This window comes from Marmota marmota, unplaced genomic scaffold (assembly GCF_001458135.2).
Source record: "Marmota marmota marmota unplaced genomic scaffold, marMar, whole genome shotgun sequence".
Classification (NCBI taxonomy): Eukaryota; Metazoa; Chordata; class Mammalia; order Rodentia; family Sciuridae; genus Marmota; species Marmota marmota.
This window is the reverse complement of record NW_026000101.1, coordinates 4,750,789-4,776,110: the sequence shown is the minus strand read 5'-3', so window position 1 is coordinate 4,776,110 and position 25,322 is coordinate 4,750,789. Positions and strand designations below refer to the sequence as shown.

Sequence of the window (25,322 nt, the reverse complement as noted above, 5' to 3'; positions counted from 1 at the left end):
ATAAAATAAAATATAAAAAGGTCTGGGGATATGGCTCAGTGGTTGAGTGCTCCTGAGTTCAAGCCCAAGTATAAACAAATGGGATATCAGTTTTAAAAAGGCTTTTTAAATTATAAAGAATAAGTAACACTATAGAAAATTTAGAAAAATAACTCATAATCTAAATAGGCAGAATTTTAATTTCTGCATATTCCCATATAATCATTTTCACGGGTACGTACATTTTGTATAGTAGCAATTATAGAATACACACAAATCTGCGTACCACTTCTTTTAACTTTGTAACAAAATATTTTGATGTTGCTAATTCTGATTATCATATTATCATTTTAACATTATAATATATTACAATTTAATATTTTCAAATATTTTGCCTAATTTAAGAATAGTTATTGTTTCAATTGAATTTTATTATAAATAATGTAACAAGAATTGTTTTGTTTTTTAAATCCCCCTATACCTTTAGGAATTATTAGGTTGAAATGTGAGATTATTCTTATGGTTCATTACATAATGGTAGTTTACTTCTAAACATGTTATAGCATTATAAACAGCTTCATTTAAAATAAATATAAACTAGAATTTCAGGGTGCCAATCTCCAATTTGACAGACAACTAGATAATCCAATGGAATGTCAGCCATATTTCCAGCATATTACCAATGAACAGACAGATATATCTTGCTTTCTCTCAGTAGATCTGGCCTCCAGTTATGCAGAACCCTTTACACCTTCCTTCCTCAAAATTCATTATAGCAAACAGATAAGACATAATATGGAGGAAAGAATCTGCTATTAAGCCTACCTGTTGGCCAGTCACCTGAAATGTCTCCTCTGCATGTATACAGGTTATTTCAAGAGGTTCTGTCCCAGATACATGTCTCAATAATTGACAGGTCTACAAGAAAACAAGTCTATAATTCAACTTCCATATTCACATCCTTCACAATTACACTTCATAATTGTTACTTCATAATTATAAAGAAAGTTAAATTTTACAAATAAAATTTATTAAAATCTATAAAAATACATTTGCATATTACCAAAATTATTAAAAAGCTATATTGTTCACCAACAGACTCTCTAGGGTCAAAGTGGAAACAAATAAAAGCAAAGCATATTATCTCTACTTCCAATCTGATCAGGACTTTAACCAAAAACTGTACTCAACATTTTCTCCTGACTGTTTAGCTGTTGTATCATAAACTACAATTTTTTTTAGCAAGCAAACCTATTACTCACCTCAACAAGCTGTTCTTTCTGTTCAGAGAGTTTACAGGCATATTCAGCCAAAGCTTCTAAATTTCCTTCTACTCCAGTAAGTTTTAATGCTTTTAAAACCACGTGGTCAGCATGGTATTTTAACAGATCTGCTGCCAGCTGCATTGCTGTACTGTGAAGCTGCAGATGTTGGGTGTGAAGGGCAATGAAGGAAAGAAAAAAAAAAAACATTTTGTCACCAATCACCTGACAAGCACTTAACTACAGAACAAAAGCCTCAAAGCAGTCCCATTTGATGGGCTGAGGTAACTCGAGTTGTGGAGCCCTAGAGAGTGTAGTCCCTCCCAAGGACCAGGTGAGGCCTTTTCTCTTGCATCCCCTGGGGCTGGTGATACTGCTGTCTGGGAAAGATGACCTGGCCATCCAGTGCAGAGCAGCCAGGGCTCTTTTCATCCTATAATCAATCGGCTCTTTCCCACACAGCTTCTCTCTTGGACAACAATGTTTCTGCTACTCTTAGAGTTAGTGAGGAATTCACAGTATTGAACGTATTATATTCAGAGTGCTAAGAGGAAAAAATCAAATGGGAGTTCATGATCACTAAAGAAGTCTTTTAGCACACTTTTGAAGAAGTGTCAATGTGAGATTCAATTAAATATTTAATGAAATGTTATTAAATACCCATATCGTGGCAGGCACTGCCCTAGAGGCTAGACATCCATGACAAGTAGGACCCAGTCCCTGCTCTCAGTGGTGTACAGTCAGTGATGGTTGCTATCCAGAACTTTACTCTCTATTCTAATAATAAAGTGGATCCTGATGGAAACAACAGATACAAGGTATCCCAAACCCTAAAGCAATGATTGACTTTGTAGGGGAATGGATTTTAAGCATGGTTCACTCTCTGAATATTTCTGAATACTATTAACTCTAAAAATGTTTTCTTCTTATCCTACCTCTTTCTTTTTTAATAATGTAACAGGTGATTTGTTGTCCTGAAAGAGATTATTTTTCATCATTTTTCCATCATTCTAAGGAAAATTTGACTTGAATTAAGCCTATTTAAATGAAGCAATTTCTTTTTTCCTAGAAATAATCCAATGTCAATTCAAATTACAGGACTTTCTACAAAATTAACAATAGGATTATCTGCATTCAGCAACCAAGTGAGAATAATAACAGCCAGAAACAAAGACATTAAGATTTGTTTTCCTTTAAAAACTAAAGCCATGTAAGAATTGTATAAGATTTTGTTTAACCAGCAGGGCTTCAGAGAATATCTAATGCCAACCCTTTATTTTTCTATGAAACAGGTCCATAGAGATTGAGTTACTTGCCAAGGTCACATAACTCTTACAAATGGTTCTGGGGACAATCCATTAACAACCATAGGGAAGAAAAAGAAAAAAAGGCAAACATGCTCTGTGCCATGTCCTGACAGCAGCTTTATATACTTCAGCTCCCTTAATCCTTATAGGTTGATGTGGTTATGTCCATCTAAGAGCTAAGAAAATGAAACCTATGAAAAGTCCCTCAGTCTATCACCAAAGGATTTCATGCTGCATTGAGAGTACAGGATTTCAACAATAGTCTAGCTAAAATTGAATAGGCTGAAATGGTATGGGTAGGCTTTGTTTTAAGGCATAGAAAACCATGACCTTCTTCTAAGTTCAATGGGGGTTTGAATGGAGGTTTCAACAGAGGTGTCAGATCCAGGTTGAGATGTGAAACAGATCATCATGCACATAATTTTAAAAAGAAACATCCAAAACCCAATTTAAGCCTTTGACTCACTTCAAAAAACATAAAAGAATTATGAAAACAAGATAGGGAGAAATTTTTATGAGGAGGATCTCTCTGAAGAGCTGATAAGTGCTTATTATGAGGCCCTCTTCAAGCACCCTTCAGAGTAGAGAGAGTAATAAGACTTGGCAGTTATAGTGTGGAGGAGAGCCTCTGAGGGACACACACAAGCATCCATGAGACAGAGTCTGCTTCAAGGGTCTACTAAGGCCAAAGCCATCGTACAGGGGAACTAGTCCTTAAGAACTTTCCACCCCATCTTTCTCTTTTCTCTCCCTGTGCCACAGCCTGCAAACATCAGTAACAGCAGCTACACTGTGGAGGATGAGGGGAGTGGAAAAGAAAAGAGAACACATCTCTCCCAAAAGCTCTGCCAGGGGCTGGGAGCAGCAGAGAAGTCCTACCACTGAATGAAGACTGGAGTGAACCTTCTGATTTCTGAACTGAGACTGTGCTTTAACACTGAAAGTAAGGATCGGCACACATTTTCTATAAATGGGCCGATAGTAACTATTTTAGGCTTTACAGGCCACACAGGCTTCATTTCAACTCTCCACTGTGCTATTACAGAAAGAAAACAGTAGATAGCCTGCACACTAAGTGGGCAGAATTTTGTCCCACAACACTACCTAGGAAAACAGACAATCCAGAGGTAGTTTATGAACAAACCCCTGTCTTAAAGTAACCACAGGACTTCCAATTACCTGAGTGGTCCAATAAGTCATGAGATGACCAAGTTTTTATTTAAGAACAGGGAAATCTCTAGTGAGGTTAATTTAAATATATCCAACTTAAAGGTACAGTTTTATGAGTTTTTTTGTTTTTAAATTTTTTTTTTTTTTTAGTTGTTATGGACCTTTATGTATGTAGTGCTAAGAATCAAACCCAGCCCTACATATGCTAGGCAAGCACTCTACCACTGAGCCACAACTCCAACCCAGTTTTATAAGTTTTGCAAACACATAAGCCATATAACCCTACTATAATCAATATTATATTATTAGTTTATTACTCTATAGAGGCTTCCCCCAGTTTCTTTTCTTTCTTGTTTTGTTTTGTTTTTGTTTTTGTTGTATGTTGTAGTAGTACTAGGAATTGAACACAGGGGCCCTTAGCCAATGAGCTACATCCCCTAGCCTTTATGTATTTTGACTTTTTTTTTTAACTTTGAGATGGGGTCTACTAAGTTGCCAAAGCTGATCTTGAACTTGAGATCCTCCTGCCTCACCTCCCAAATCACTGGGATTAGTCTTGCACCATTGCATCCGTTAACATCCCTCAATTTCTGACTTCAGGCAGCCACTAACCTGATTTCTGTCATTAAAAAATAGTTTTTCCTTGTCTAGAACTTTTTTTCACAATGTAAACAAACACACACACACACACACACACACACTTTTGTGCCTGGCTCTTCTTCCCTTTAGTATAGTGTTTTAGTGATTCATCCAGATTGCTGCATACTGTTCCTTTAAGTTGCCAAGTACTACTTGGTAGAGTTACAGAAAAAGTCATTTATCAATTCCCTTGTTGTGGAAATTTAGGTTGCTTCCAGTTTGGGGCCATTAAAAATGAAGTTGCTGTGAGTATTCATGTATAAGCTTTGAGAATGATAACACAAATAAATGGTGGCTTCAAACTATGTCAAAGGGAAAAATTTTATCCATTTTCTAGTCACACATTAATACACATGCATTTCATTCATACTGAAAATTAAAAGAGGCTAAATTTCAAACCATACTTACTTCTTTCTTAAGTTCATTGAGACTGTGACTGATTTTCAAAACAGTGAGTTCCAATTCTTCAGCAATACTTTTTGTTTTGATGCTTTGCTAAAAATTTTAAGAAGTATATATATATAATGTTATGTCATTTTTAAATCTAGTATTCAAACTTCATTTAAATTGTAAATTATAATAATTTATATCTTTTGATATAATAAAGTTTATTGTTAAAACGTACCTGCTCATGATTAAAGTGGAAAATAAAATTTTAGTTATTTTTCCATACTAATTATAAACACGTGAATTTTTAAAAACTCATTTTCTTTAATAAACTCATGTCTAAACTAATCTCTTTCATTTTCTATCTGGAATGTTCATCCCCTTCACTCTTAACCTAGTTAAAAATCAAAGTACTATAAGACCTTACATAAATGTTACTTTCTCAGAAAGCCTTCTCAGGTTATTTCCCAATCTAGATATGAACCTCTTCCAAACGCACTCTAAATTTTTCTCTAAGAAATCATTCCAGTTCACAATTATATATTTCATTTTTAGTTTATATTTGTTTGTTTAAAGGCTCTCTTCACCATTAGGCCTATGAAAGTTCCACAAAACCTGAGATCACCACTGAATCCATAGTACCTGGCACAGTACATGGCAGGTCTGAGGTGTTCAATTCTTTAAATAAGTAAATCAAAGTCAAATGTCAATGCCTTCATGAAGTATTCTTGATTCCTCTTGCTAAGCACAAACTTATCCTATTGCAAACCCTCTCAACACATGTTCTTACAAAAAAAATTTTTTTTGGGGGGGGGGTATCTTATTCTTCTTTTAAGTTTCTGGTGCCTGGCATATAAAAGGCACTCAGTAAGAACTGCTTTAAAAAAAAAAAAAAGTCTATCTGGTGCAGAATCGGAACTGAGTGCTTGTGAAATATGTGAAGGGTGTTAATTGCAAATGTAAGAATTGGTAAAATCAGATTTCTAACAGAGCATTTCAACACAAGAAGCTCTTTATAATGTTTAACTTAAAATTTAACAGTAATCTACAGTGTTAAATGTCACATAGATAATTCAAACTAAATACAAAATATTGCTTGAGTCTTTTATACCACTCTACGGTAAGATTCCTCCTTAATGAGCATTTGCTCTATTATGATACCAATAAAATATCTGAGAAATCTGTAATTCATATCTACTCTTCATTAATAAATCAATTCAGTTACCATAAAGTAGATGGCTGCTTCGTTTTTCATGATCTCAACCATATTCACCTTCCTTCATCTTTACAGCCAAAGCTTTTTTGTGACTCTGGATTAGTTCTATTTCTCCTGTGTGTTATATGTCATGTGAAATACTTTTCTGACATAGCCTAGGTCTAAGAAAAAAATGTATAAATGGTGCCAACGACATGCCTCAGGCCTGTCCCTCCATTTTGCAATCCACTGCTATGAAAGATGGAGAACACACTTGCTGTTCTCTTTACCAGTCATGCCCAAAGAGCCTCCCATATTTTAAGCACACTAATAACCTATTTGAGGTCCACTAAACAGCTTCCAATGGATTAAGACCAGGAATCTGTCCAAGAATGAAAGATTTTTACCTGCTAGAGGGATCTACCCTTGTCTTCCATTGCATCTAAACCTCAGCAAATGTCCTATAGCACTGTGTCTATCAATCAGCTGTCCTCAGAGTTAAGAACTGTACACATCTGCATGGCTCCAGCAGTAAGAGTCAGATACCAAGAACCTCTAGGTAGGAATCTACCCCTCTGTGCTTCACTCTGAAGAAGCATTCTGGGAAGAAATTTTGTAGAGGTGAGTTTGGTGGAAGAGTGGAAACAACAGGGCAAACTAAACATGGTGACAGTAGCAGAGTCTGGACTGGCCTGGAAAATGTCACATACTGTGAATGCTGGATGGGAAAGATGTTTTGGCCAACTAGGAGGGAGAAAAGAGATGGGACATCTTCATTTCATGTTGACCAAATTCATCTTCCTGGTGATTATGTTAGCCTCCACATGTCTCAAAACATTACTGAAAAGCTACTATATAAGATTTACTTTGATGGAAAAAAGTTCTTACAGCTTGAATCCACACAGAAATGAACTGCTGCAGTTCCATTCTCGCCTGAGTTGACAGTTCCAAGATGCGTTCCCTGTGCTCATGGCTGGTGTAAGCAGAATCTGTGAAATCCTCCGTGCGCTCCAAGATGACTTCCAATGTTGCAGAAAGGTTCTCTTTGGACTGAAAATAAGGGTTCTCCCGTACAGCTTCAATATTCATCTGAGAATAAAAAGAATATACATTCCTGTGAATCAATATTCCCACCTGATAAAAATGGGCTAAACACTATCAATTTCTTTCCCAGCTGAGAGGAAATATAGCCTACAATGATAACTATACTTTTCACTACCCCAGGAGAACACATTGTTCAAGAGTCATCAGGGACATGCATAGCCTCATTCCTAGAGTTGTTAATATAATGACATTCCCAGAAGATCAGTGACTGCTAAGACAAAAAGAGCAGCATCACATAGCAACTGGCAGGAAAAAAATGAAACAGCCTCCATTTTAAAGTCCTGTCACAAATATTGCAAGTTAATCCTACGTAAGACCCATTTTAACGTGAACCACGAAAATATGAAAAGTTTGGGAAAAATCAAGAGATTATACGGGAGTACCAAAATTCAGTAAATCATTCCATCCTAGGTATACAGGATTTTTTCTTTTAAGCTAAGAAAGAACATGGATTATAGTGAGGTATGGAATCAATTGTGAGCTTCTGAATTTAAGAACTTAACTAATTAAAACTTAACTAATTTACATCTGAGAAAATGCCTAAGCAAAGTTCTGTAAGATATGTTACACCCAAACATGAATATGTACTGAGCCCGGGGGATAGGTGTGGAGGGTGAGAGAGACTGGGAAAAACATCAATTTTCCTTTATTAATTCATCAAAAAACTTTCCTAGTCATCTAACTGGTCTCCCTACATTTTGTTTTATGTCCCCAATAGACCTCAATGACCCAGATAACCTCAATCAGAGGGGCCACATAATCTTTCCAAAACATAAGCCCTCTTCTATTGCCACATAACCTATAATCAGCTCTTTCCCATCTACAAAATCAAGCCCAGACTTCTATGATATAGCACAAAATCCTCTGTGGTCTTGTCTTTATAAACCTCTCTAACAGTCTCTCATCTCCCAAACCCCCCAAAAACTTCAGTCATTCTATGTCCGGAGTTGCCTGACTGTATGAACACGGGCTCATTTGTGCAATCTTTCTCTCTCTTAGCTTTTGAAGACACACTATGCCACTTTAACTTTTAGTCTATGAAATATGTGAGAGACAACTTGGGGGGGCCACCAGGAAAAAAGGAGTGTGGTGATGATGAACATGCTGATAAGGATGGCTTACATTTGCTTTGCAGTTTAAAGTCCTGTCACAAATATTGCAAGTTAACCCTACCTATGACCCATTTTAACATGAACCATGAAAATACAAAAGTTTAGGAAAATCAAGAGGTTATATGGGAGTACCAAAATTCAGTAAATCACTCATTCTTAGGTTTACAGGATTTTTTCTTTTAAGCTAAGAAAGAACATGGATTATAGTGAGGTATAGAATCAACTGTGAGCATCAGAATTTAAGAACTTAACTAATTAAAACATAAAAAATAGTCATGTTGATCTCACATCATTTATAATAAGGTTTTTACTTTCCTTTTCAAGAGAACATGTATGTTTTTAGACAGCAACTTAGTAGAGTTTGGTAGAACTTTTTGAAGGCTAGTGATTTATGTTTCCATAAGATTTGTCCATTTATACATAATACCAAATACAGAAAAGTACCCAATTTCCCTCTACAGATTATATTCCCCATCAGAAAAAAAAAAAAAATGCCAAAAGGAAGCCACTGACAATGAGCCTCTGCCCTCTGAAGTGCTTCATCCTGAAAGGGTCAGCAGCAAGGGCAGTCAGCAGCAGAGGCAGGCAAGCACTACTCCTGCTTACTCTGAAACCAGAAACGAAGAAGCAAGGCTTAGATCTGCTTCTAAGCCCACTTGTTTCCCTAGTTAGCCTTCGATGCTTGGCAACAGATCTCCTCCCTCAGCACTTGTAAGAAGAGGGAATCAGAAAACTAATCTCTCAGATTTGGCAACATTTCTAACTGGTCCTTGCAGCTTCTGTCCCCTCAGGAAGAGATGCAGGAATAGGACTGGCATCAGAGAAAGAAAGAAACCCAGAGGTGTAAGCTGAAAGGTCAAATTTGAGAACTAGAGTATCCTAGGATCTACAGAAGGTCCCACTTCCCTTCTTTACCATTCATTAGCTTTCTTCCTAAAAAAGGGGGTGGGGACATAAATACACCCACCCAAAAAGGCAGTGGGGGATTAAATACAATATTTATAAAGAACATGGCCTCTGCTGGGCATGGTGGTTCATGCCAGTAATCCCAGCAGCTCGGGAAATTGAGGCAGGAGGATCATGAGTTCAAAGCCAGCCTCAACAACTTAGTGAGGCCCTAAGCAACTCAGCGAGATCTATCTCTAAGTAAAATATAAAAAAAGGGTTGGGGATGTGGCTCAGTGGTTAAGCACCCCTGGGTTCAATCCTAAGTACCAAATAAATAAATAAATAAATGTTCTGCTACTTTCTCTACTTCATACAATTTTAAGTATAGTAAGCAAGAAAGAACACCATTCCTGTCTCAGCCCTGTTTATGATGGGTGGGGTAACTCTCAGCATGTTGGAAAACTTCTCAGGGCCTTGGTTTTTGCATCTGCTAAATGAGAGCACTGTACTAGATGTGTTCCTGGGGTCCTCCTGGCTCAGACACTGCCCATACCCTGAGAACACCTTTATCTTTCAGACTTTCCACAAGAAGTCAGACTGCCTGGAACCACACTTCCTAGCTTCAAATCCCAACTCTGGTGCTTTCTAGCTAGCTAGTTAATCTCATCTGTGTCTAAGTATCCTCAGCCATACAACGGGGACAATGTCAACAGTTCCTGTGATGCATATAAGTTCACATTTAAAGCACTCAGACCAGGACTGGCACAGAGTAAGAACTCAATAACTTTTAGTATTATTGCTTATTTTAAATTTTAATTGTTAATACTATTATAATATTACGGTCTCAAATATTAGCCTTATGGCACAAGGAAGAGCAGAGATCCTAGCAGAAATGATTTGCTGACTGTTATCACCATGGATGGTATGGTATTGCTCAAAAAAGGGGGAAAAGATCATTCTTCTAAACAGGAGGCTATGACTAAACCATACAGCTCAACAGGATCAGAGCAGCTACTACAAGCAAAGACCATTATCTTTTGTAAATAAAATACTAAGCCAAATGTTACGGAATATTAGGTTTGTATATAGTAATGCTGCTATAAAGAGATAAATTTGCTTTTGTGGAGCATCACTGTAAATCTTTACACAAAAATATGGTAACTTACATAACAATACTTCCTTAAAATCAAAGAAAAAAACTATATACTTTCTTTATTCTTACCTTGAATTCTTTAATTCCAGTAAAAATACTGATAGATGAAATATCAGACTCTCCATTTGGTTTACAGTCAGTCACAATTTCAACGACCTTATCCAATGCCACTTTCATTCGGTCAAACACTCCTTCTTTGTTTTTATGAGCTGATTCGCAGTTGGGATGCCTGAGACATGTCTTCAAATAATAGAAAATCTTAATATGTGACCCATTCATGACCCACAAAATCTTACAGAGAACATGTCATGCTAATAAAAATGGTTCTTTACCCAAGTCTCCTGGGTCCCTGGCTCCCCCAGCTGCCTCTCCTCACTAGAGTGGAAGCAGGATGAGTAAAAAGCGATAGCAAGGTTAAGTGAAAAACGCAGAGTGCAAAACTGTATCTGTACACTTCAACGATAAGCTTGCCTGAAATTCTTTGGGGGAAATAAAACTATTTCTGCATTATGATTAAAACCATTTTTTAAATGTTGCCTTACACATGCAAGAACTAAAAAGGAATGAAGAAAAATAAACAAGATGATACATGACTAGAGCTACAACTTGGACTTCTAAAAAATGATGTATGTGAAAAACTACTCAAGGGCCTAAATATGAATGGAGCTGTCTGGATGGGCTTCATTAAGTCTCTGTTTTTGTGGCCTCGCTGATCCCAGCACAGAGTAAGTACTCTAGCAGAAAGGTGGTGCTAAAAAAAAAAACTGCTAATGAGACACTTGCTAGTTCATTCTTGAATTGTACCAATTTGCGGGCCAGCTGCTATTTGGAAATACAAGCTCCTGATTGTTAATTTTGTAAAAAGGAGATAAAGGAATTAGAGGTATGAATTTACAGAATAAACAAACTAAGGGCCGATTCACACTGCGCTGTTACTTGACCAATCCTAACTTGCCCAGTGTTTTTCTAGAGCACATGGGCTGGCTCCCTCCTGCAGGAGCAAGCATGTCTGGCAGCCCTTGACTCACAGCACCCTCTCCACCTAGCTGCTCCTCCAAGGCTGACTCGCAGATTAATCACTGTTTGGAGCTGGAGCAGAAAGTTAGCATTCTTGCAAATAACTGAGATTTGACTATTCAAGGCCTAGTTTCTAAGTCACCACTTTAATCTTTATAAAGACATGAAATAGATAAATTAGATGTCCTTAATGGGTTTTCTGACTACAATTTATAACAGAGTAAAACAAAAACCTTCTTACCTTTGAAGCTGTGAGAAGCATCATTGTACACTTTTCAAGAACTGCCCTAGCTGCTGCCATTTTTGCCTTTTTCTTTTCATCTTTCAAATCCTAAAGATGAAATAAAAATCACTGAACCGTTTAAGATCATATAAACAAACCAATTTCTGAAAAGTCATTTATTCAACATTACTTAAAAATTCAGTAACATTGTTAGGTGGGGGGGGGGGGGGGTGCGGGGGAAGAAACAAAGAAAGAAAAAGAAAAAGAACCCAGGACAAAGTTTTATGAACTGTTACCGTCTCCATCTAAACACAGTAGTCACCACACCCATATCCACAGTTCCATTCTCCAAGGTTTTAGTTAACAGTTGTCAATTTATGTTTTACCGTCTCTTCCCATCCTCACTAAAATGTAAGCTCCAAAAATAATAATAATGAAGAGAATGTGGATAAAAAAGAACACACTTACACTGTTGGTGGGACTGTAAATTGGTACAACCATTATAGAAATCAGTATGGAGGTTCCTCAAAAGACCAGGCATGGAACTACCATATGACTCCTTGATATTTATCCTGAAGAATTAAAGTCACCACACTATAGCAATGGAGGCGGGAGCCATGTTTATAGGAGCACAATTCACAATAGGGACAAGAGACACAGAAGGATGGCAGCAAGACAGGAATTCTGATCAAGCTGCAAACTTTTATTGTTCACACAGGGGTATTTATATGCTGGGGATAGGGAAGCTCTCTAATCAGCAATTGCTGGATGTGGGTGGTAAAACTGCCAGGTGCAAGATGTCTGATGATCCTGATAACTGCAGGATCCAGGGAGATAGGTGGCTGCAGGATGCCTCCCAGGCAGGATGTCTCCCAGGGGGCTGTCAGGCTAATCTTTGAAGGAGAATTTCCTTCTAGTCCCTGACATCTCGCCCTTTCTTATATAAAATATTTGACCATACCTTACCGGCCATGTTTTTAGGGGGTGATGGAGGCTCTGTTCCTCTAGGAGGCCTTAGAATATCTCCTGATCTGAGCGAGTCACTAGGAGATTTCGTGGTGGCCTTGGCATGTTTTTGGAGGAGACGGCTTTGAGGGGGGAGCATGCCAACCGCCATGCACCAGAGCGTGTCACTCAGAGGTCTTGGGTTTTGGGATCCGTGGATCCATCCTCCTGCAGTCCTTCCTGCACCCTCCCTCATTATGGCCTAAAGTCCTCACTCCATGGGTGCGTCCTCCCCCAAGCGGAGGGGCCCATGGAGGAGCGAACCCTTATGGCAAGGGCAGAAGATGGTTGGTCAGAGCTGTTACTTATACTTTTATATAAGAAAGAGAGATCTGTGGGGATGTAAACTTAAGAAATAAGCCTGAGAGAAGGGTAGAACATCCTTTTAAATGTTGGCAGCATGGTCTTCCATCTCCAGATGATGATAGTGGACCTGTATGGGCTTAGAGGCCAAAATATTAATCTGTTCTTTAATTAATTGTACCAGCCTGTTTATAATGCAGGGTCCTATGGACACCATTAAAAGTAAACCCAACAAAGGGCCTAATAAGGGAAGAAGGTAGGGTAGAAATCCATTAAGCCCAGTCCAGAGGGGATTTTCAAATAGTTCCCTTCGTCTCTTTTCTAGATCTTCTTGAAGCTGCTTAATTTTAGTGCGTACTATGCCTGATTTATTGGCATAAAGGCAGCATCGCTCCCCTAAGGCCAAGCAAATTCCTCCCTGGTTAGCTGTCAGCAAATCTAAGCCTCGTCTGTTTTGAAGGACCACTGCTGCCAGGGAGTCTATTTGGTCCTGTAAATCTTTAATAGTTCCTGATAGAGTTTGTACATCATCTATAAGTTGTTGAGATAGGCGATGGTAAGAGTGTATAGCCGTGCCTAAGCCAGCTGTACCTGTGCCTACAGCAGCTGTTATTCCAAGGCTGGCAAGGAGTGGTAAGGCCTGTATTGCTCGCCTGTGTCTTTTGACTAAGGTGTCTAGGCTAGGAATGGGTAGAGGTTCATCTCCTGGGACAATAGTTATATCAGGGAGTAATAAGGCAAGAACACAGCCACTGGTCCAATTCGCTGGAAGCCTGGGGAAGGCCGAGTTTCCTCCACACATAAAAACTGTGCCATTGGGGGGACAAAGAGATGGGGTGGGTGAGGAATAATTTTGTACTGTTGAGCAATTTCCAAAGGAAGTAACTCCAACATCAATATCATAGGTATTATTCTGCATCATGCCTAAAAGACATGATGTAAAAGTGCCTATAGGCTGTACTTTAAAAGGAAATCCAGGTTGGCATGTATTATCATTGTCTATGATAGAATTAATAGGAACTGCCATAGGTATGATTGCCCCTGTTGTCATGCAGAGCCAGCAATCACCAGCAAGGGTGGGGTTGGAATTATTAAGCAAGGAGAAGGTAGTTTCCAAAATATCTAATGTATTGGTATCTAAATCTGGGAGTTGGGATTTAGGCAGCATTAAGGGATGATATGTGAGCGCAGGGATTTGGGGTTTCAAAAGTTTGATTATCTGAAGATGCTTGACAGCATCAGTGGGTCCTCCACCATCAGAGACCCAACCTAGGTGTCCATCAACAGATGAATGGATAAAGAAAAGGTGGTATGTGTACACACACACACACACACACACACACTATAAAGTTTTATTCAGCCAAAAGAAAAAGGAGGGGCTGGGGATATGGCTCAAGTGGTAGCACACTCGCCTGGCATGAGTGAGGCACTAGGTTCGATCCTCAGCACCACATAAAAATAAAATAAAGATATTGAACCCACCTAAAACTAAAAAATAAACTAAAAATAAGAGAAAGGAAATTATGTCATCTGTAAGAAAATAGATGGAACTTGAGACAATTATGTTAAACAAAATAAGCCAAACTCAGAAGGTCAAGGGTCATATGTTTTCTCTCAAGATGAAAACTAGAGAAGAAAAAGGAAAAAAAAAAAGTTGGGGGAGGGGTGATTTCATGAACATCAAAGGGCAATCCATGAGAAAAGGGTCGAGGGGAAGGGAGGAAGGAAGACAAAGGAGAAATACTGGGGAATGATATTGGCCAAATTATATTGTTACACTATGTGCATGTATGAATATGGAACGACAAACCCCATCATTATGTACAACAATAAAAAATATGGGGGAAAAATAATTGACTTTAATAAACTAATTTTTTGTAAAAAAAATAAAATAAAATCTAAGCTCTGTGAGGGGAGAGGGGTTTTTTTTAATCTCTTTTATTTACTATTGTATCCCCAAAACCTAAACTAAAACCTGATTCAGAGTAAGCAGCTAAAGAATACCTGCTAAGTGAATTGAATGAATGAATCTGACCAACATCTATTTTCAACATATTCTAACTATACTAAGGGAGAAAGCATTTTTACCCTGGACATATTCCATGAAAGTGATCCAGAGATAACACTTATCAATCACAAAGATGCCAAAATGGCTGCTAGTAAGTTTCAGGGGTCCCGCATCTGAAGAGTTATATTTTAAAACAGACACTTCTTCAGTTAAAGTCCTTTTAAAACATTGGATCATATTCTTAATAGTCTTAGAAAAAAAAATATACATTCTCCATACCAAATTTCTAACTACAAATTAAAATAATGAGTTTTCCAAATACATCCAGATGTCAAAGAAAATCCAGCAGAAAGCATAACTTCATGAAGGGAGGTGGCTCTGAAACCTAAAAATCACACCATGCTTGCATCAAGAAAATGTTAGATAATATATAATTATCATAACAATACTCATGCTAATAATTTTATAGGGGAAGAGGAAGATGAAGAAGATGAAGAGAGAGAAAAAGAAATAAAAGAAAAAAATGTTTTATAATAACAGAGGCAGAGGAACAGAAAATGAAGCAGTAAGGTACCTATAGAGAGAGCTTGATTAGAGCCTAACATCACTGTCCAGCCTGCTCTTTCCAAGCCACTACTCATCTCCCAACTCTGTGGCAACCAGGAAAGTTCACATCCAAAACTAAGGAAGTAACCTATATGGCCATTCCTAGAAGCATCTCAAGAATCTGCTGACAGATGCACAAATTCCCCAACAAGGAAAAGCCAGTACCGAATATAATATGGGTTTCCACATCCCCAAATTTAGGAGATTATGGTGTGAATTGGGAAACAAATCCATGAAAAACAGATATTATGTTGTAGTTTGAGAATGGCAGGATTTAAAATCAGATTTAACTGAGTTCAGCTGTCAGCAGAGTGACCTTGAGAAAGCATTATCATCTCAGGTTCAGTCCCCTTCTGTGTGAGACAGTAATAGCAATACCTACCTCATAAGAATGTCTTGAGAATTAAATGAGATCATGTATATTAAGGACCAAGCATATAACAGAGCCAGTGCAAATAAATAATGGCATGGGTTATTACCATTAACCTAATGTGCTAAGAAAAACAGAAATACATAAGAAAATACTCTAAGAATATGAATGATGGCTCCATTTGTTTATCTGAGCCCTGGTAGAGGAGTCATTAGAAAGCTTCACAAAAGAGAAAGTACTCGAGTTGGGCCTTGCAGGCACGTATGAGTGTTCCTAGTGAGAATATATTTAATGGTTACATGTGTCCAATAATGATATGCTGGCCAACTAACTACACCCTGGCTCATTTATGAGGGGTTTTCAAGACCAAGGTTATAGATTAATAAGCAAGGGATTGCGAAGACCACACCTTATCCAAACCAAACATTATGCCTTTATCTAAAGATTCTGAAGTGTAGTAGATACCTACATTTTGTCTGTCTCCAGTTAAATGTGCAAACTCCACCATTTCATTTCCAAACTGACTGAATATCTGGACAAACTCTTGAAAGCTATTAACTTTCTCTAGTCTTTCCATAGTTGAGAGAACCTGCAAAAGAGAATATTTTATTATTAGATAATAGATATAAAAGAGACTGAGACTGTCAAGGCTGAGGAGAGTGAAGAAAAAAGGAAGATTCTAAATTCTAGAGGGATGCTGAGGAGGAGGAACCAGAAAAGAAGACAGGAAAGAAAGTGCTCAGAGAAGCTGGTTCAAAGGTCATGATCTCTTAGGGAATGGCGTGGTTTGAGGATGAGGAGACTTGGGTTTACTTGAAAATTAAAAAGGAAAAAATTTCTAGATGACTAGATTTACAGAGGAAAGATCATTTATGTAGCCAATAGCAAATGCGAGAATGGGGTGGACTGTGGTCGCTGCTACAGCCTGGATGTGGTTTCAGTGTGTCCTGAGTTGGAAGGCGGTTTCTAGAGTGTCAATGTAAGAGATGGTGGAACCTTTAAAAGGTGGGCCTACTAGAAGGTGGTTAGGTCACTGGGGATACTTCCTGGGGAAGGGATTAATTCATTCCTCACAAGATGCCTTGCCTTGAGAGCAGGTTGTTTTGAAGTCAAGACAGGGCCCCTCCGTGGTCTCTGGCTTCCTGTCTTGCCATGTGATTCCTCTGCACATTCTTCCACCATTGTAATGCCAGCCACCAGGAAGCTCTCACCAAAGGCTGAACAAATGGGTCTGCCTGATTGTGTAACTTCAGCTCCAAAACTGTGAGCTAAGTAAACCTCTTCTCTTTATAAAGTACCAAGCCTCAGATATTTTATTATAGTGACAGAAAATGGACTAATACAGTAATCAAATCTGAGAACTAAGAATGTAGTGAAGTTAAAAGACAACACAGAAGCTGTATGGTTCACTGAACCAGAACTGGAGGAATCCCAATCATGTCAGTAAAATGGAAGGAAAGTCATCAGCAGAATGAGGAATAGAAAAAGAAGTTCAGGATTTATGAGCAGGAAAACAGTTTAGATCAGTCAAGAATTAACAATGTTAAATAAATTCATTGCCTAGAACCTTCAGAGATCAGGAGTGAATACAGACATGTGAATCTATAGGAGAGCCACAGATAATGTATTTTCTTGGTGTAAGAAATGATGTAAATAGATGTGAAACATATTTTCAAATATATTTCTTTAAAATAACAGCACTGAGTTAGCTTTAGTCAGACCTAGAGAGGTTAAGAAAACACAGATATCCTGTGTTTACTTATTTTTAATGAGAATATGATGGATATTTGTCATGTTAAGCTGCCCTAGCAGCTCAGGAAGCACAGGAAACTAATAGAGATAAGGGAGATTTCCACACCAAGCAGAGCCTCCATCTTTCAAAGAGAAGACAGTTGATTCTGTTCCTCTAGCACTCCTTGATCCACCTCTCCAATTTCTTATTCTCTTTAAAGTTATACTTTCTAATTTACTCAATACTCATCAGGTGGTTTTGTCTTCAGACTGTACTGGGACAGTCCCTTCCCTGGCTGACTGCCCTCCTTCTTGGCTAGGGAACCATCCAGGGAAAGAAATTATCATACATGCCCCAGGTTCCTAGATGACCAAGAAGCATAACCATCATCTAAGACACTGGAAGAGTTTTGTAATTATTCAGGAATGTTTAGGGATGCTACACACAGAAAATTTTATTACTGTAGATAATTATAGTCTTGGATGATTTAATTTTGTCTTAAGCTTATAAATTGTTACATTCTGACTTAGAAAAAACATACTAAAAATTCAGCATTTTTACCAACTAGGTTTCTACTACATTTAATCCTCAGCAAGCAGACAATGATTTTCAGAGAAGAAACTATATTTGCATTCAAAAGTTTAGGCCTTGCCCACACATTACTTAGAAATGACAGGCAAGGACAGAAGAAAGAGGGCTGGGGTTGTGGCTCAGTAGTCAAGCACTTGCCTAGCATTCATGAGGCAGTGGTTCGAACCCCAGCACCACATAAAAATAAACAAATAAAATAAAGGTATTGTGTCCATCTACAACTAAAAAAAAAAGAAATTTATTAAAAAAACGGGACAGAAGAAACACTACTCTTAAACTATACACAATCAGTACTACTAAAGGTTATTATAGAAAAGTACTGCCAAATTATATGTAATTAACCCAGAGAAACACTTTTAAACAAAAGTATTGCAATATCAGAAAAGCAATTACCTTATTTCTTGATGTTATTATCTGTTTGATAACTACTCGGTCTGCCAACAGCAACACTTTTGTTACAGAAGAGAGAAGTAATCTTGCTGCCTTTATAACTCCTGTTTTGTCTGTAAAAATCATGATCTGGCCTTCAGATTCTGGATGATTCAAGGTGGTCACATCTGTAAGCGCTGCAATTGTTTCTCCTAAGAAAAGTGGGGGAGGAGTTACATTGGGAACGAGACACTTAAGTAAAAATCCAAACTGTTTTCTGATCTTGGATATCACGCACGACAGAGGAAAAGCTGACTCTGCAGCATTAGTTCAAGAACAAGAAATGGTTTCTCCTTGATGACTGGAGAAATTATCAAATGAAGCTTTCTAATAACAAAATAACAGCACACTCTTTAGAACTGTGACAAACTCAACTGACAAACTCTTGCTTCCACCCCATTTACAAAACAGAATTTTTGTTTCTAGTAGTATGACCAACTCTACAATCTAACAGCCTCCTTCTCTGCAAGACAGTAAAATAAGTCAAATGAGATAAAAACCAAAGGACCTAAATCCAGAATAGAAAGCAGAAGCTTGGCCTGAAGTTGCTTAGGTTTGTACAGTCATCCAAGGAGAGCAGAATGACAAGGCTTTGGGCCCCAAGGGTTGATATCGTCAATGTCTGCTCATCAGCCTGGACTTGGGGTGGGGAAAGCAAACAAAGAAAAAAACCTCCCCTTCCGCTCTCCCCATAAGACTTCAAGTCCTGGGCTGACTCTCTCTCTCAGGCTTTCAGGTGGAGTTCACACTTCCTGTGGTGCCCAGTGCACATCACTCTACCAAAAAGATAAACTTCCAACACTCTAGAAAAATTCTCTTATAGGCCAGGTGAAGTGACATAATCCTAATAAACAAAATAACAACAACAATTTTGGGAAGCAGGAGGATCCCAAGTTTGAGGCCAGCCTTAGTAACTTAGCAAGGCGCTGACTTGAAAAAAGGCCTAGGGATGAAGGTCAGTAGCAGAGCACCCCTGGATTCAATCCCCAATACCAAGGAAAAAGAAAAAGAAAAATTGTATTCATTGGTATCATCAAATATTTGGTTTCTATTTACTTAGTGACACAAGGATTGAAGCCAGGGGGTTCTACCACTGAGCAACCTCCCAGCTCCCACACCATTCATTTTGGTTCTTTCTTTTTTGCTTTTGGTTTTTTGTTTTTCTGAGACAGGATCTCACTAAGTTGCCCAACATGGCCTTGAACTTGCAACCCTCCTACCTCAGCCTTAATCCTCATGCCTCACACTCCTAAGTCACTGGAATGACAGTCATAAGCCACTATGCTTAGCTCTATTTCATTTCTATAAAGCAATATTCATCAAAAACAACACAAATGTTTGTTCTCCTCAAAGACAAAACCTATAGTAACCTCCGATACTCCTTGCTATTAAAGTCAACAAGATTTTTAAAATAATGAATTATCATCTTGTAGTCTTCAAGATAATTTTTAAGTTCTAAATAAACCTGTGTATCTAGTGATTGACTGATTTTCACAAACGCTCTCCGGTCAATTTTACTCCATACATGCAATAACGTCTCAGCCAATAGGCTAAGGATCTTGCAAAAGTACTAGATAGAACCTTAATGGACAGATCACAGGCATAAAACAAAGTCAGTATTTAGAAAGGCTAATCTGGTGGGAGCACATAAAATGGACTGGAAGTGAGAGACTTAATACTAGACTACCACTGTAATCATGGTGGTAAGGACTTTTGAAATGACAGCCACAGGAATAGAAAGAAGATGGTTTGAGAGAGACTGAGAAAAGAAAATATAAAATTAGTACCTGGCCAGTGATAAAAAGGAAAGGAATAGTGAAAAATGGTTCAAGGTTGTGAACCTTAGTCACTTAAAGAAAATCAGAAGGGCATGGAAAGGAAATGATAAATTTAGTTTCAGAAAACAAGAGTTTTAAATGATACAGGAATACACAAAACATAAGCCCCCAAATGCAGACTAGTCAGCAGATTTGAAAGTGACAGTATAATTGCAATAGCTGAAGCTTTACCAACAGATGAAGCCTATGGTAGCCAGTCTCCAACATGGCCCCCGAAGATCCCCAACTACTAGTATTTACATCCTCATGTAGCTCCCTCTCTCATCCAAGCAGGGCTGGTGTAAAAGAAATTATGTCACTTCTGATGTTAGGCTATTAAAAAATTAGAGACAATAATCTTGTTCTCTCTCTGAGGGAAGCCAGCTGTCATATTATAAGCAGCCCTCTCCACAACGACACCTGCACGGTGAGAAACAGGCAGCAAATGCAGCCAATCCACGATCTAGTCAAGGAGCCTGGAAGCAGATCTTGCAGTCTCATGCAACTGTCAGATAACTGAAGCCCAAATGACAACTTCATTGCAACCTGGTAAGACCAGTGACCCAAAACCCCTGCCCCACCAGAAATCCTGGATTCCTGACTCTCAGAAATTGAGGGAGAGCCAGGCTTTGTGGTGCACGCCTATAATCCCAGCAGCTCAAGAGGCTGAAGGGGGATCATGAGTTCAAAGTCAGTCTCAGCAACTAAGCAAGGCCCCAAGCAACTCAGCAGAACTGTCTCTAAATAAAATATTAAAAAGGGCTAGGGATGTGGCTCAGTGATTGAGTACCCCTGGGAGGAGAAGAAGGAGGAGGAGGAGGAGGAGGAAAAGAAGAAGAAAGAAGAAGAAACTGACAGAGATGATACTATTTGCAACTTTATGTTGCTACCTTTGAGCTAATTTGCTTTACAGCAATACAAAGTTTTTATTAAACAGTTTTTATGGCAAAATAAACAAAGCACTTAGAACCAAACCCAAATGAACACAGAAAGGGACAGGAAGAGAAGTATCAGTTTGTATACTACCAGCAATAACTGAAAAAATAAAAACATTTCCTCTGTTTCTCTGGAAAATGTTCATTTATCCTGTTAATCTCAATCACCAAAGATATCAAGTAAGCTTACACATATGTATTATTTTAACCCTTCATTTTTTCCAACTGAACCCCAGGTGTTTAACTCGTAAATACATGAGATAGTAACATTTGATCAACTCCCAACACAGTCAGATACTTCCTTAATGTTGTTCAGAGTTCAGAGTAGCCTATTCAGAAATTAGTTCTCTGAAAAAGCACAAAGCTATCTTTCAGGTTCATGGTTGTGTTTTCTTTCACTATGCAACCAGTATTCTGTCTTAAAGTGAAAATCCAAAGCCACTCAAACATTTAAATTAATTGATCCTCTATATAAAATATAAACCTTGCCTGGTAGCCATGGAAAAAGTAAAAATACAATACAAGAGTTCAACACAGTGAAAGAATAAAAACTAATTAAAATGACACTAATATTTATTGAACATTACTATGTGTCAAATGCATATATGCACTACAGTAAGATAACTCTATAAACAATAATAGCACTATTTTAATATTTTTCCAGTATTGGGGATTGATCGCAGATTCTTATACATGCGAAGCAAGTGTTTTAACACTGAGCTACATCCCTTGTCTTTATTTTATTATTTTACGTTATTTTATTATTTTATGTTATTTTATTATTTTACTTTTTCATTATTTTGAAATAGGATCTTGCTAAATTGTCAAGGCTGTCCTCAAACTTGCAATCCTCCAGCCTCAGACTCCCCAGTAGGTGAAATTATAGGTACGTAACATCACCCCCTGCTAAAAGTCCCAAATTACAGATGCTGACACTAATTAGTAGCTTGTGACCCACAATGGGGAGGGGGCATGGGGACAATGGAGGAACTTTGATTGGGCAAAGCGGGGAGGGACGGGGGTAGGAAAGATGGTGGAATGAGGCGAACATCAAGGTACACGTATGACTGCACATGTGATGTAACTCTATATCATGTAAAAACAGAGAAATGAAAAGTTGTGCTCCATTTGTGTCCAATGAATTGAAATATACTCTGCTATCATATGTAACTAATTAAAACAAATAAAACAATCAAAAAAATTAGTAGCTTGCCCAAAGTCTCTCTGCTAGCATTGGGAAGAGTGGGATTAGCACATGGGCAATCTGACACTCAGCTCTCGTGCTCTATCTTACTTTCATTATTCCCCTCAGACGAATGCTGAGTTGTCCAGAGGAGAAAATAGTTCATATGTACTAACTGGGTCAGAAACATTCCAGTGATGTAAGTCTTAAATCTATACACATTAAAAAAAAAAAAAAAAAAAGTGGAGGTTCCATTCTCATTCTCTTACTTGAGTGACAAAGTGAGTATGAGAGAAAAGGGTACCTTGAATAAGAAGAGATGATATGTGGCATCCATGACATCTGGTGGCTTCCAAAAGATTCCATCTAAGCAGCTGCCTGAGCTTACAGTACTTGCAGAGAACTATACTCCACCAGAGCTCGTCACCATTTCCTGTCCTCCTTTGTGCTTGCCCTATCCTAAGCACAATGGCACACCACAAAGCCAATAAAGACAGGACTCCGGACACCCTTTCATTAAAGGGCTCCACTCCTGCTTTTATCAATAGTTGTTACAAGAAACAATATGAAGAATGGCTCTGCATTTTCTGTGCATTGTCCCCCGTCTTATGTAATGGCTTTTATAAGTGCCCACATAATAATTTAGTGCCAGGAAAAAATTCTCTCTCTCCTCTCACAAGCTGGTTTGTTTCCTTTTAGCAAACAATAAGAATTATATAACCCTTTGTTTCTCACATTTTTGTTTTGCCTTTCAGGAAGTACAAAGATAAATTTCATGCTTAATTAAAATAATCACGTTTGCCAAAGTTTCCGGTTTTTTTTTTTTATTATAAGCTATTTCAAATCCTTTTTTAAAGTAGGAAACATAAATTATGAATAGAATAAGTCTCTCTCTCCTGCCTCTCACATAAGACCTATTCTGTAATCCAGCAAATGGCCAGAAGCCGAGAGTCAAACCAGATCTTCCCTTTCCTTTAGTCAAAAATCTGGTTCTACCGATCCAACAACCTTCATGAGTATTTTGTGCCCTCTCCCCGCTCTTTATAACCCTATTAAACTGTCTTGGTCTGGCTGTTTTTATTGTAAAGTTTCCATTTTAATCTCTCTGCTTTCCTTCTCAACCCTCTCTCAATCTGTCCTCATATATGCATCTACCACCAAAAAGATTTCTAACAGTCTCTTTCATCTGGCTCAAAATTCCTCAATGACTCCCTATTACTGAAAGAAGACTATATTACATCATTCATATACCATGTATGAACTGGCCCTCTATATTTACTTAGTCTTATTATACCTTTCCCCTAAAGACCCTCCCAAAATACCTGCTCCTCTCTCAGGGTTGCTCACCTCAGGAACTGTCCATTCACCCAGCTGTCCATACCCCAAACCTTGTAGTATGCACATCTCCTCTTTCTGTCACATTCTATCCAAAACATCAGCAAGTCCTATCTGCTTCACCTGACAACATAGTCAGATGCCTTGCACCACCTCAAATGCTGTCACCTAACCTAGCTCACCATTATCTGTCACCTGGACCACTGCAACAGCCTTCTGACTGACTTCTCTGATTCTACCATCAGACCCCCTAAAATGTACTCTCTATACCGAACCCACCTTTTAAGATATTTAATATCTTTTTTTTTTTTTTTTTTTTTTTTTGTGGTGCAGAGGATTTAACCCAGGACCTTACATGCAGGGCAAGCACTCCACCAACTGAGGTATATCCCCAACCCTATATTTACTCATATTTACAAGCTCCTTGAGGGCAGACTTTTGTACATGGATATACCCCTACAGCCTAGAATAATGCTTGGTTATTGCCAGCACTCAGTAGATAGTTATTGAAAGAATAAAGACATAAATGATAGTTTAACAAAACTGAACTATTTGTAGCCCTCAAAACACCCTGGGTTCTGAAATGCTTCTGGACTACGAGCTATAGAGAACTATAACAATATAAGGTCTGAAGCCATGATGATTTGTCTGCCATAGAGTACGGACACACACTCATGTTGTAACATTTCCTACATGGCAGGAGGTAGGCTACCATGCTCCTTGAGGAAAGAGCCCAGGCCTCACACTTTGCATCTCTCTCATCTCAATGGCTGATGGTGAGGATGACATGTCACCAGTGTGACCAGTGAAAGAGTCCTATGTTTCAGATTTAGAACTTGAGCCAAGAAAAGTTCAATATTCCTGGAAGCTAATCCAGGTCCTCAATGTCCTGGGCGTCTATTATCAGAAGGCCCAAAATCAGTATACATTTTTACTCATAATAAAACAGTAGTCTGTCGTCATATCCAAAGCAATAAAACTGGTATAAATAGACTTCAAAATCAATATTCACATACCTGCTTGTTTAGCTTCAATACAGGCGATACTTATTTCTTCTTTCAAATCCCAGTTTTCATTGGCTATAGCTTCCCCTACTTTAACAAATCTTCCAACTGCCAGGTTGACGGCTTGTCCCACACGCTGAATTGCTTGCAGAGTTTTATCAGACTTTTTGGTGTTATCTTTATGATTAATAAGTGTGGTAATCTAAAAAGATAAATACAACTAGCTTTAATTTTTTTTCATTGAGACATCATATTTGTATTTATTTTTGAGATAGAGCAGAACAATTCAAGACGCAGACATGAAGACCAAACCAGGCTAACAAGCATGTTTACCTCCTCAAACATCATCATTTCTGTGTGACAGGTATGTTGTTAAAAGTTTATGCTTGAGACCAGACTTTTTTCTCTTTGTTCTTTTTAGTTATACATGACAATAGAATGTATTTTGACATATTATACATACATGAAGTATAACTTCCCATTCTTGTGGTTGTACATGATGTGGAGTTACACTGGTGATATATTCACATATGAACACAGGAAAGTTACGTCTGGTTCATTCTACTGT

General features: G+C 38.1%; 1 protein-coding gene across 1 annotated transcript in view; it reads right to left on the bottom strand.

The window, feature by feature from the left end:
- Ctnnal1 (catenin alpha like 1) overlaps positions 1 to 25,102 on the bottom strand; it is a 47,665-nt gene extending 22,563 nt beyond the window's left edge. The window contains exons 1-10 of the mRNA XM_015492108.2: positions 25,088 to 25,102; positions 24,767 to 24,956; positions 18,445 to 18,632; positions 16,198 to 16,317; positions 11,455 to 11,544; positions 10,266 to 10,436; positions 6,828 to 7,028; positions 4,766 to 4,852; positions 1,242 to 1,400; positions 805 to 897 (exon numbers count right to left, since the gene is read on the bottom strand). Of these exons, the coding sequence (XP_015347594.1) occupies positions 805 to 897; positions 1,242 to 1,400; positions 4,766 to 4,852; positions 6,828 to 7,028; positions 10,266 to 10,436; positions 11,455 to 11,544; positions 16,198 to 16,317; positions 18,445 to 18,632; positions 24,767 to 24,956; positions 25,088 to 25,102 (1,314 nt within the window). The remainder of the gene's footprint in view (positions 1 to 804; positions 898 to 1,241; positions 1,401 to 4,765; positions 4,853 to 6,827; positions 7,029 to 10,265; positions 10,437 to 11,454; positions 11,545 to 16,197; positions 16,318 to 18,444; positions 18,633 to 24,766; positions 24,957 to 25,087) is intronic.
- Positions 25,103 to 25,322: the final 220 nt, after the last annotated feature.